The sequence below is a fragment of the Stegodyphus dumicola genome, chromosome X2, assembly GCF_044657685.1.
Source record: "Stegodyphus dumicola isolate Sdum_Otavi_A_Nest chromosome X2, ASM4465768v1".
In the NCBI taxonomy this organism is placed as follows: domain Eukaryota; kingdom Metazoa; phylum Arthropoda; class Arachnida; order Araneae; family Eresidae; genus Stegodyphus; species Stegodyphus dumicola.
In genome coordinates, this window is record NC_140781.1 from 116,887,127 (window position 1) to 116,901,353 (window position 14,227).

At 32.9% G+C, this 14,227-nt stretch overlaps 1 protein-coding gene across 3 annotated transcripts in view; it reads left to right on the top strand.

Annotated features, from left to right (window-relative positions):
• LOC118181703 (cysteine-rich with EGF-like domain protein 2) overlaps positions 1-14,227 on the top strand; it is a 68,037-nt gene that overhangs the window by 23,232 nt on the left and 30,578 nt on the right. For all 3 annotated transcript variants that reach the window (XM_085810130.1, XM_085810128.1, XM_085810129.1), the window contains 2 exons: positions 11,131-11,213; positions 13,269-13,332. In XM_085810130.1, the coding sequence (XP_085666256.1) occupies positions 11,131-11,213; positions 13,269-13,332 (147 nt within the window). The remainder of the gene's footprint in view (positions 1-11,130; positions 11,214-13,268; positions 13,333-14,227) is intronic.

Consider the following 14,227-nt stretch of genomic DNA (forward strand, 5'->3'; position numbering starts at 1 on the left):
TTTAATTAATTAATATCCTAATTCGTGGCTCTGTTTCTGATAGCTGTTGTCCTGGTTTTCAAAATTATCAGGATCTTCTAAATAAGCATAAATATTTTTAAATTCCGGCTTTGTTCATAATTCAGAAATAATAGTCTGATGAGAATTCAGAACTTTTACAGTTAACATAGCACATTTAAGTTCATTCCTCTATTTATCTAATTTTATTCTCAATAGACATCAGTGGCCATGACGTTTTCTTTTAATGGGTATGCTTAATAATGAAGTTTTATTCTTCCAATTTAAGGACCCATCTAATAAGTCTTTATTATAAATTTTTCCCAGAATGCAAATGATCCCTGACAGACATGATCTGAGTAAATTGTAACAGGAGTCTTCCCAAAATACAATCTGAATTTCTAAATGGTTAAAAAAATTGCTAATGTTTCCCTTCCTATAGCCATATAATTCCTCTGCATTAGATTAAGAGTCTTACTGAAATAACATACATTATTTAACAATATTTGTGTGACAGGTAGAGCCCCCCCCCCCCAATTTTTTTTTTTTTTATAATTTTTTATTTACTGTGTTAAGTTCAATTCTAGAGGGATTTTCTTCCCTCTAGCTACCCTCTTACTTTCAGTACCCCCTATTAGTTCAGATTCTTATTGCCTTCAACCCCATTTTCTTTTGTGATTTTTCTTGGTGATTGCTGTTCATGGTTGAAAATTCTCTACTTTCAAAATATTTATTAGTGTCAAATTGTGGCCTTCCTTGTGCTACAGGCCTATCATACTGTCCATTCGACCTTTGTGCTTTTAAACTTTACCGCAAGCTGAAGTAAACTCTCTACCATTCTTGGATTTCTCAGTTACAAAAAGTCCCCGATTTGCAGCAGTAACCTAGGCAGTATAATTTGAATGACTTCCACATTGGGCTTTTTTCCATACAATTGTTTACCAACTGTATTTTTTGTAATAAAAATTCCTCCAGCTCTTCAACCTTAGTCTGGTATCTGCTAAATAGTTCAGCTTTCAATTTCATGCAGTCTTTCACCGTGGGAAAAGCTTTTACAAGGGCAGCTTTAAATACTTCGAGTTCTTAATTCCTGACCTGGACCTGCCTGGTTCATAATTCCTGCCTGGTCTGGTCAAATGGTCCTTCCTGGTTCTCATAATAAGAATTTTGCTGATGCATTTGTGCTAGCTCAGTGCTTGTCCTCAAAGTGTGGCAGTTGCTATGGTGACATTTTTGTTTTTCTGCAATTGGATAAAGCAAAGAGTGTGAGTCCATTTGTTCCAAAGTGTAATTACAGAACTGTTGCCTACAAAAGTTACTGCCAGTTTCATGAATGTTCTCATTATACTCACGATGTATTCAAATCCCTCCATGGGACTAACCAGTGCCAGTGGAAACCTCACCTTAAATGCATGCAAACTAAACTTGCATTCTGGTAGGAAAACGGAAAGGAAAAGTAGCAATAAATATCCAAAATATAAAATAACAGGTTAATTAAAATACACTGGTGTGCAAAAATTAAGGACGAAGTCGAAAAATTAGCATATCAGCTGAACGAAGAGGCAGAGCAGACAGAAAGACCAATCAGGAGATTAAGTAAGGTGATGTACGGTAGCACATGCGCAGATATGCAGGTAGATGTAATGGGGGAGTGTCTGAGTAGTATAAAGCATGTTGTCAGTGTGAGATCAGTATTTCTGGGAAAGAGATTGCACGCCGTATAGCAGTTAAAATCACACTGAGTTGCTGCCTCAGCGAGAAATGGCGAACAATCAATCTGTTAGACGACATCTGGATGCTTTTACCCGAGGTCGAATCATTGGGAAGTTGGAGGAAGGCCGCAGTGTGACAAGTGTGGCTGCAGAGTTCGGAATTGCTCACAGCATCGTTTCACGACTTTGGAGACAATTTCAAACTACAGGAACAGCTATATGGGGGTTTAGTAGTGGTTGTCCACGAGGAACCACACCCGCAGATGACTGGTATATTGCCTTACAGGCCAGAAGATACAGGCGGCAGACAGCAGGAGAAATCGCTAGACACACGACACAGGTGACTGGACGAACGATATCGCGTTTTACCGTGGCCAGAAGACTGCACGGTGGTGGTCTGTTTGCACGACGCCCTGTACGGTGTGTACCTCTAACGCCTGCCCGTCAGAGAAGGGGTACTCTGTGGTGCCGGGAACACCGGAATTGGAGAGACAATGAATGGGGATGAGTACTCTTTACAGATGAGAGCAGATTCAGTCTGAGTAGCGATTCTCATCGCATACTCATCTGGAGAGAGCGGGGAAGCCGCAATCATCCCTCAAACATCATTGAAAGGGACAGGTATGAAGGTGGCGGTGTTCTCGTTTGGGGAGGCATCATGCTTGGTAGTCGTACAGACCTTCACATCTTCGACGCAGGTTCAGTCAACGGGACCCGTTATTGTAACGAGATTCTTCTTCCATATGTGCGTCTTTTTAGAAGCGCTATGGGTCCGCAGTTCCTTTTCATGGACGACAATGCACCATGTCATCGTGTAGTAGCTGCCGAACAGCTCTTAGAGAGTGAGGATATTGAACGTATGGATTGGCCGGCACGATCTCCGGATCTCAATCCCATCGAGCATGTATGGGATTTTCTAGGCAGACGCTTGGCAGCTCGTACTTTACCACCAGTAACGATTCCGGAGCTTCGATTGGCGCTGCAAGATGAACGGACAGCAATGCCTCAACAACTCATTGACACCCTCATTCTCAGCATGGGCAGACGCTGTGAAATCTGCCTAGCAGTCAGGGGAGATCATATCCCTTATTAAAGACCGGATGTTTCTTGCTAGACACCCATCACAGGGATGTTTCGGCCTTCAGTCGCATTGCGCTCCATGCTACGTTTTCAATAAAGCTTCTTTTTATCCCTCTGATTTCTCTTTTAGTAAGTGTTGTTTACATTACTCATGTCCTTACGTATTGGGGATCTTACGGTATTAAATGTGTTGATTTGGAAAGCTTTTGTACAAAGTTATATTGAAAAAACCGTCTCGTCCTTAATTTTTGCACACCAGTGTAAGGGAACCTTACAACTGAACAAAAAATCATGATCAAAGAGAAACTCTTAGTGCAGAAAATAGAACAATTTAAGCAGCTTACATTGAAAGAAATGTTTAATATAACAAACAAATACATATTGAGTTTTTTTTTTTTTTTTGTAAATTTTATTTCCTGTAAGGTTAAATACTTCATTATTTCATAAGCAACTATTTCATATTTTTAATTTTATGATTTGTATATGTCATCTTGCTAGGTTTAAACTGATTGTCTAACCCCTAGTATATTCCTGAAATGCTGAAGTCACAACTAGTGTAGATCTTGGACTTTGTATAGTATTGTTAAGTTTAATACTATTAATGGAAAAAAAAAAGTTTTTTTTGCTAGCTTTTATCTTTTGAGTTGCATATTGTGTTCATTAAGAGAGGAGGTGTCTTGCCAACTAGCAGAGTTAACATCTGAAGATTAGTCATTAGGTGCATAGCAAGTTTTTCTTTTGAAGTAGTCATCTTTAGATGTTATACCTGTGTAGTTGAGAATATTTCTATCAGAGTAAAATTATTTGCAGTTGCCTAGAGACAGAGCAAGCTTTTATAGTCAGAATTGTTGTTTATTAATGTATCTGAGTTTGTTGCAAATGTGATCTTTTTTCATAAGATATACAGGGTGGTTGCCCCCCCCAAAAAAAACGGGGGAACAGTTTTTGAGTATTTACAAGTGCCAACAATATGGATCTGTAAATTTTGACAATGTGATCTTAATTTGAATGATGGCAGCTGTTAGAGTAACATGTCTTTTTTGATTGATAACTGCAAATGAAAGAAACCCATATGCAAGTGCTGAAGTGTCACCAGAAGTTAATTCATCATCAGCTATCCTTGATAACTGCAACTGAAAGAAACACATATGCAACTGCTGAAGTGTTGCCAGAAGAGGTTACTTCATCATCAACTGTCCATCACTATTTGAAAGGACTTGAAATTATGGCAGTTAAGATTTGGCCTCATGAACTTACTGATGCTATCATAACATGAATTCGTGTTTGAACTATATCTAGTGATTAGTAGTGTCAAGCTTACAAAATTTCATGGATGGAAAAGATACAATTCCCGTGAAGCACTTGAAATGGACCTTCAAGATTTTTCTACTAAAATGCTGCTGATTTCTGTAGGAATAGCATAAAAAATGTATTACAGCTTTGAAAAAAATCTTACTGATTCAGATGGAGAATATATAGCTGATTTAATTATTAACTAAATTCCCCCTCTCTGTTAAAAAACTCATAATAATTTTTCTGGACTGCTTCATTTCTAGATCAATCCATTTTGCATGACTTGTATAACGCTTGTAGCTAATTTAGAACCTGAACTCAAAATTCATGAACTGAAACCTTTATAATCTAAGTGAAAACCTTCTCTTGGTAGCCTTCGTATTGGACGTTTGTGCACTTTCATTTTAGCTTTCTTGCAATGAAGCTACTACTTCGCTCCCTTTGCTTTGTTGTGCTGCTAAGTCTAAAATGTACTTTGTATAAAACTGTGAGGTGCTTATTATGTCCATGATCATATGCGATGAAAAATATGTTTTTGATAATTAGTTCATGTCCAGCAATAAAAAAATTTATTCATTTCAGCCACGTTTGTCTACAAGGCTGTCCTTTGAATATTATCTGCTTATGTATTCAGTAAAGTCTCTGCAAGTCATAATGCAGAGAACCATTGTCAATCCATTGCAGCTTATTCCAAGTCATTTTATTACACATGTGTGTGTGTACACACACATGTAAGATAAAGAATGTGCAGAACAAACTTCTGATTTTAAATGGCAATAGCCCCTTATATTCTTCATCATAATTTGCATATTTCCTCTTTCCACCCAAAAAATAATAGCTGCTTGTAATGTATCAGTGTAAACTAGGTCATTTCAAAATAGTCCCTATTATATGATCTTACATAATGCTGTAGTGCAGGTATATTTTAGCCATTCAGCAAGTAAGATTTCATTTGAAATCAAAACGTTTCGAAAACCAAAACCTTTTGGCTTTGTCTTAGGCTTTCTTCTGAATGCATCACACTTTTCCACTTGTTTGGCTCTAGGTAATATGCAGCATCTCACTTTTCTTTGTCAACCATCTAGTAAACTTCCAAAGGTTGGGTGCATATCATGCCCACGATGATGTAGGAATTAGAATATGTGTCTGAAGAATTATTTTTTCAAGAAATAAATGGTGTAAATGCTTAAGCAAGGTTTGCAAGTTTCATCATTCATCTATGCAATTATGCATTCTACCCACCAGCATCATTCACAAACAACGGCCATTATTAAAAATTTTCTTTCACATCCTGAATCATTACATATTTTAAATGATCTTGTAGGATGAGTTTTATCTTTAAACTGCACTGGTGCTTCAGTAGAAAGTTCAGCTTAGTGGTTCACTATGGAAAATTTCTTTGTCCATCTGTTTGAATTGTTGCTTACAAAGTGGAAAGTTCCTCTGCTCAATCAATTTTTCTACATCATTACATATGTATATGTACACACATGGCCACAAATCTGCTGAGCTCGGAACTAGAGGTTTTGTAGATTTCAGGTGATAAGTGAAAAGTCATTAGATTTAGATTCAAAAGAAAGAACGAATAAAAATAAATTTAAATAACATAAAAGCAATTAATTTCTTTTTGAGCTTTTATTGAAGAATGTGTATTAAGTATATAATTTTATATAATGAGCAGATAAGGATTAAAAGCATGTAAAATTATTTCTTACATTTTTCAAACATATGCTTGCAGAATTTTTAGCCCAAAGGGCGTTAGCCCAGAAAGGCTATTAATTTCATTTTTACATTTTGCATTGGTTTACTATAAATGTCGGTTTACTTTTCAAATTGTTGCCACCAAATATTAGAGGCCCGCATTATGTTAAAAGAAATTAAATAATGAAGAATCTGCATGTATGTATGTACGTTTCTTGTGCTGCAAAAAAACATTGGTTTCTAGAGATATCAAATTTTTAATAAGTTGTCCTCCACTAGAATATGGGGATCTGGAAGCCCGAACTTGGAATTTGTTTTATTATCTATTTCATATTTTGTGAAACTTCAAAGAATTTTCGTTTAAAAAACTCAATTTCAAAGTGAACAATGGTAACACTGTATGAAAAAAAAAAAAAAAAAAAAAAAAAAACATTTTTATCACCAGCGCGTGAGACTGTGTATCAGAAATTCTAAAGATATGCTCATTTTAAAATTATTTTGCAATATTGCTATTGAATCCAATTTTATGGTTTAAGTGCAAAGAACGTGATATTTAATAAATAAAGGTAACACAAATGTTAAAAAAAAAGCCCCTTTGGGCATAATTTAAAATTCAGATTTTTTTTTTTAAACTTTTAGGATGTTTTACTCCCTCCAATTAAACAGATGTATTACATTCTGATCAGTTACACAGTTTTGTTGCTTTAAACATGTCTTTTCACTATCATTTGCAGGAAAATTGTTATTGATATGACAGAAGAGTACTATTTACAGTTCTTGTTCCAATGGAAATTAAAATTCTGATACTTTCTAGTTAGTGGCACAGCAGTTGTAAAACACAAATATTGGCTCAAAATATAGCCTGAAATCGCAACAGCAATCCTAACGATACTTTCAAATGATGAATATAATCATGTATGTGTATCTTAAAAAAAAAAATTCTGTTTCTTTTAAGTGAATGTCTTCAAACCAAGTTTGGTGTCATTTTTATATTCAGTTGGCATGATAGATGGCTGTGGTGCTATTTTGGTCATTCTAAAGCAGGGTTTCTTAAACTGTCAGTTGCAACCCCCAAGGGAGTCACGGGACCTGCAGCAGGGGGGTCACGAAAAATTTTAGCAGTTTTGACTTATTATAATAATTTTACAAGGACCTATATTTTTATATAGCATATCTGAAAATAGGTAAAGATAAGACAATACAGACAACGAAAAAAACGAAAACATTTCGACACATTCTTTTTATAAGATTAACGTTCATTTTCCTTGCTTAGCAAGTGATGCTGCCATTTTGTCTGTTACTTATTTAAAATTTTCACATTGTTCTATGTCTTAACAGTAGAAATTAAAGTTAATGACCTAAAACTGCAATAGTATATTACAGTACAAGTGAAAAAATTGACAGTTTCATGCGTGTGTCAGATTTGCGCAATACTTATGGGGTCTCACAAAATTTTTGCAAATATAATGGGGTCCTGCCGGGTCGCGAAAAAAATCTCAGTGATAAAAGGGGGTCGCGACTGAAAAAAGTTTAAGAAACCCTGTTCTAAAGCATAAATTTATCTTCTGGTTAATTGAACAAAATCTTTCACTATGAATAATTCCATTTTTCTAACAGAATGCAATTGCCAAATTTTAAAATCCATTTTGATTTCTCAATCAAAATATTGTACACCCACATGAAATAAATAAAAGTATCTGTATCAAGCCATCATGACGCATGTTGGGCTTTGTGGCTTCTGGTTGAAGTTGTATGATTACACCATGGAGGTAGGAAGTAAGATCAAGTGACCCTAACTGGTTTCCTCCATACCCTGCTCTGAAGTACTGGCGATCCCTACATGGTGACCAAAACATTTGGTAATTTTCCATTAAGTTCAATGGGTTTTGAGAGGATCGGATGTAAATATTTTGTAATTACGTTATAAATATATATATATTTTTTTTTCTACAGTACTTCAGAGTCCTAAGTATATGAAAAGAATGTGTTTTTAAACAACATTTTATTCTGAACGGAATTAAATGCTATACTTTTCACAGAACAGTTTGTTCAGAATGGTTTAATTTGAATGAAATATTTTCACAAGTTTTCGTTAATTACATTTAAAAAAATTTAAGGTAATTCGATTTTATTCGGTTAAGGATTACAAAAATTAAGATAAAAAGTTTATTGTGTTATTAATATTAAAATTATGCTTTATTTCTTTTCTATTTATGGAGCTTCTTCCTAAAATACTTTCTCAAATATGACATATTTTAGCTTCTGAGGCTTTTAAATGGAAAACTATAAGTCAATTTATAATTAATGCTCTATTTGGTCCACTTCCAAACAGAGCACCTTTTATTTTAATAGCGAAATACTTTAAATAATACTTAACTTTCTTTCTAAAATATATTTCTGAATATTTCTGAAAGAGAATAAAATAAGGATTTTTTTAAGAATATTATTTAAAACTTGTAACTGAGTTATAAAATGTAAGGGGAATAATTCTTTTAATTATACTTATCAGATTTTTTTATCCATAATTTCAACAATGCGTATTCCAAAACTCTTCTTTATTACTTACTTAAGTATGCATCTCATAGAATTTGTTTTACAATACCTTTTAACAGATTGCTTTCCAGTACTAACAATTCTTGCTTAAATAGTTTTATAATGCCTTTGTCAACAGGATTTCAATTTATGTTTACAATTCAGTGCTAAGTTTATTATATATTTAGATAATATTTATAATCATTATAAATTTAGATATATCTAATAATTAGATTTCTTCACAGTAACTTTTACTTGTTTATGAATGAATAAACCCTTCATTTCAAACACATTTATAAATAATTTAATAAATATTTACATATTTTGTTAAAGGCAGATACATGCTTTTTGCAAGTACATGCATAAATACCCATACATATTTCATATTTTTCATTTCAGGCATGTGCAAATCTTTAATTTCTGTGCATTCACTATATTTTTCGAGTAAAGTAATTTACACTAATTTAACATATACCCGAAGGTTTTACATAAGAAATATGTATAAATGTAATTTGAATGAAAATTAGATGCAATATTTTTAATACCCACTCAAAGGTAAGTTTTCCTTGAAAATTCCTTCACGATGGCATCTCTCCCTTTAGGCAGATAGCCCTTGCATGCCTTCTGTTTAATAAAAACTTTACCTGACCGATGTGCCTAATTACCAATATTTTAACAAGCATAATTTTATATTTACATTTAGCCATCAAGTTTCAAACTTTTGACTTAACACACATTTTAGGATACATTCATCATCAAATTCAAATCTTCTAGTAAATATATTTTGGCAGAGGACTCAATACCTCTTTAATCGATTTTACACAGTTTAATAATTCTCTGATAATATAATAAATAATAACTAAATAAAACGTGTAAGTTATTTTTCAGATATATAAAAATAAAATGATGAGTTTAAAATGAGCAACAGTAAATCCTCTACTCTAAAAAATTTTAAAGAGTACATGTTACAATAATAAGTGGATTTGAAAAAAATTATTTTATTTAAAACATTTTGGCATTTGAAACATAAAATAAAAGTAGCGAATACTCTATCAAGGGTATCGAAAGATGTATACAATTTTAAAGGTACCGTAAGGTATTTTTCATTCTTTAAGCATAACATTTTTGCTAAAATTAAGACACAATAACACGCTGAATAAATACTAATTCAGAAGTCAAACAACAAAAATCAGCGTTGTATTCACAAAATTTTTTCACAGGACTAGTTTCGATGGTTTTACCGAACCATCATCTTCAGCTGCAAAACCGCAAATGAAAATACAACTTCTGCATCTCAGTTCGAGGTGACCATACACTGTATTAAAGAAAAAGTTTTTCAGAAAGAGGTGACTTAATTTTACATCATTTTTTCAGTTGCCACAAATTTGGCTTTAATTTCAATACTTTGCAAATAATGAACTGCTAAACATTGTAATTTAGGTCAACTAATGCTTATGTACAAATTTCTATTAGTAATAATTTTTCATTAAGTATCAGTTATGTTTTTTTTTGTCATTATACTTTAATTTTGATGATCAGTGTATATGTAATTAATATGTTGGTTGCACATTAATCATATATAATTCTTACAACTTTGTTAGGTGTACTGTATAGATTTGTTGAGCAATATGTATATATACCAAACATTTTGCAACTGGTAATTAAATTCTGCTATGAGTACCATTCAAATACTGTTCTTATATTAATAATATTTCCAAATCATCTGTTTTGCATGAGTGAGTTGTTCTGAGCTTTAATCTACATGTTCAGATGAAAAATATGAATTCAGAAAAGCTCTTTAATCAGCGGTTAGGTGTATTAATATGGAATGTGTTCGAATGCTAGATCCATTAGTAACGTGTTTAGATTTATGTACATCTTAAGAGAATAATCTGTTGCTTATAGGACAGAAATGCTGCAAAATGTAGGTCAGCTCCAGTTGTAAAATTAGGGAGGGGGGATTCAAAATTGACTACATAAGCTGTTTTCCACTTTCTAATAGAAAATTTTTTGTGCTTGAATTTTAGTTTTTGTTGTTTGGAAATTTATATGAAGATTTTAAATAGATAAGTAATAGCAAGCAAATAATTATTGCTTCTGTATCACAACAAAAGTTATCAACTATTTTATTTTTATAACAGTAATCGCTATCTGTTACAAAGTAGTATAGTTTTTAACTACTAGTTCATATGAAAATTAATACTCACTTTTGTATGTCTCCATACTCATGTGTTTAAGTTGTTACAAAAAGCATAGAAGGATTATCTGCTTAAAGAGAGAAATGCCTTCATGAAGGTCTTCATGTTCATATTATACACTGGGAAAAAGGTCATTTCTAATGTATAGAAATGCAAAGAATCTCAGCTGTAATACTGTAATTTTCTTTTTAGGCTTAACTTATTTTACTTGAAATTGCCATAGTGGCTTAATTAATGGTGGTTCTGTGCTAGTTAAATCAGCTTGCTGAAAATATTAGCTATTTTTTAGCTATTATTTTGCATATTGTTTTCTAACTACTTGTGTGAAATTTGTCTTTTTTAATTAACACTATTGTAAAATTTTGGCATGGGGAAATATCTTTTCGGCATAGTAACACGGGCACTATATCAAGAAAAGTTCATCAGTATATATTGCCATTGACTGGCTAGTGCATTTAATTTACATTAAAGCAGTAATATTTAAAAATGTACTTGAATTTTACTATTCATCTCTTACTTCAAAGAATAGATATCTGTAAGTAGCAATTTAAAGGTATGTTGATTTAAAAAAATGAATTAGTTCTTTTGAATGTTGTTTTATCTCTAATCAATTTTAGGGTTTAGAAGAAACTGCAAGAGGAAAGTTTGAAGGTGGTGATGCCTCATGGGAAGAAAGTCGATTAAAAGCATATTCTGATAGGTAACATCCCGCTTGACTGGCATTTTTTTCTTGAGAAATTTTAACATAAGTTTGCCGTAAAATATAGCTTTTAGTAATCTATGATACAGAGCACATGTATCATGGCAAAATTTTAATTAAAAACTGTAATTAGTAGTTTAATATATAAGGTATTTCTCCCACTTTCCTAACGTGCCTTTGAGGTGTAGTGGTTCTGCACGCTGGGCCGGTATTCCAGAGGTCCGTGGTTCGATTCCCAGCGAAGGCGGTTGCTAATTTTTCATCTCTTCGGCTTCCAAAAAATCCTAATGTCTCTACAGTGGCGCCCAAACTAAAAGGGTTGTGGATGATGACTTTCCACACCTGGGATTTGGCGATTGGGTCCTCTAAAAACCCCAGTCGCCCTTTAAAAGGAGCAGTATATAAGATACTTCTCACACTTCCGTAACGTGCCTTCGTGGTGTAGTGGTCCTGCACGCTGGGCCGGTATTCCAGAGGTCCGTGGTTTGATTCCCAGCGAAGGCGGTTGATAATTTTTCATCTCTTCAGCTTCCAAAAAATCCTAATGTCTCTACAAATAGTTAAAATTGTTGTTGTCATTTTTCTAATATTTCAAATGTTTAACAGAAAAATCTTTGAGGTCAGCCGTGCTCCAGCATTTTTGGTGCCTAGGTGATCAGTATATTTGGTGCCTGTTATAAATTAAATATATTAATAATTCATAGCAAAATATAAGTTTATTTTAGTTTTTTTATTATAAGAACAATCTGCAAAACCTACTGTTTTAGGTAATTGTCTGTGTTACCTATTTGGCACTACATGAGTTATCCTTTTGTGTATGATTCTCCTCCTACTTGCATGGTTTATTGAAGATAATGTTATTACTATATGGTGATGATTTTATTTGGCCATCCAATTCTGATAATGTCATGCTGGAAATAAATAAATTATTTGCATTATTAAGAAGAAGGTTAAAGCTCAAGATGAACCTGCAAAGACCTTTTCTAGTTGTTTATATTAAATGCGTAGGTGCTACTATTTGCATGTTATACAGTAAAAAGTCTGAGATACAGAATCGTTGGGGCTTCAGCAATTCCAGAGTTTGGAAATTTCTGGATTTTAAATCAGTAGTTTAAATCTAGTAAAATTTTAGATAATATTTGTATTTGTATATTGATTTTCAGTCCCTATTTTTTCGTTCTTTTCTGTGGTACCTCTGAAAGAAATTAGAAGTCTTTTCAAAATGTAGTTATTAAGTTATAATTGTCTATTTCCTAGTTTCAATTAAATGCTCTTTTTCATTTTAAAATGTATACATGTAGTTATCGTAATGTTTTATAAAGTTAAAACTGGTAATAATTTCCTTTTTTAAAATTTTGGTAGCTTTAAAAATTAATTTTTATTTCCATCACAGTACAAAAATTGTGTTTTTAAAATAATATTTGATATTTCTTTATAATTAATACTGTAAAATTTGTTTTTAATGTCTGATATATCAGTTTTAATTTCATTGTATTTGCATCCCAATCTTAATTATTATTAACTTTATTATTTTATTAGTTTAAGAAAATATAAACTTAGAAGCTGTATAATAGTGTTGTGGTGATAGGATATTGAACATCCAGTTGAAGTTTACAGCATATGTGATTCATGTTTTGTTCATATTATGTAATATATGTTTTTAATTTACAAATGCCCTCTGCTATGAAATATTCTAGATACAGAATAAAAATAAAGGTGAACCTTGATTTATACAGGTTTAAATTGTGCAAGTCCACTTTAATATGAATTTTTTACAGTGAAAATATTGGAAAATTATTTTGAAATTTAATTATATGAAAAAATTAGCTGACAAACCATGTAGCTTCCAAGTATGGGATGGTAATTAATTATTATTGTTATTTCATCACACAGTCCACTTTCATTGTGCTCTGCATTTGAAATGCTCATGTATTGTATACAGTTTTTATGAAATAAAATTTACATTGTTTTCTTCTTAAAATACAAATTTAGAGAATTACTTTCAAATTTTGTTAGTATTTTAGTATTATTAATAAAGTTTTCCTCTCCAACTAGTGAAATTAGACTTGTTGAGATACAAGAAAAATTATGCTCTCATGAAGCAAAGGCAGCAGAACAAGTAAGTGATGCATGTATCTAACTATAAACTGGCAATAAAGTTATATTGTTAAACTTTTATACAAATTATTGGTAGTAGAAATGTAAAGGATTAATCTTTGATCATAGATCAAGATAGTGAATTTTACATTCATGGAATAAAATAATGAGTAATACTCGCAGCAAGAAATATGCAGTAAATGCAAAATAACATGAGAATGCTAGTTATATCTTTGCTGCTTTACTTTTTAATTATTTTGTAGCCTGTGATGCATTAAAAAAATTATGTGGGCAAATACACTGAAGAGTCAAAACATTATGACCACCTACTCTATAATGTATTGCATAACATATGGCCTGCAAAACAACTGCAACTTGACTTGGCTTGGATGCCACAAGCTCTTTGTAGATGACTGCAGACAGGTTGCACTAAATGTCTAAGCAGCGATCACGCAAAGTTGAGATATTTTGACATAGTGGTGTTTGAGCTCTGAGCTGCCACTTCATGACATCCCAAATGTGCTGTATCGGGTTAAGATCCAGTGAGTTAGAAGGTTAGGACATTAATTAGAATTCATCCTTATGCTCCTCGAACCACTCCAACACAATTCAAACCTTGTGACATGGGGCGTCGTCCTGCTCGAAGATTCCATTTCCAGTTGGGAAAACAGATGCCATGTAAGCGTGCAGCTGATCCACAGTTATGTTCAGATAGTCCATAGTTTTCATGATCTGTTCTATCACAAGTAAGGGTCCCAGTTCCGCCCATGAGAACATTCCCCAAAGCATACCATCACCACCAGCCTGTGTATGACCTACTGTACAGGGGGAGCAACTGTTTGCCTGAAAAAGAAAGCATACTCTGACACAACCATCGATGTGATGAATGAGAAATTGTGAGTTATTTGACTAGGCAA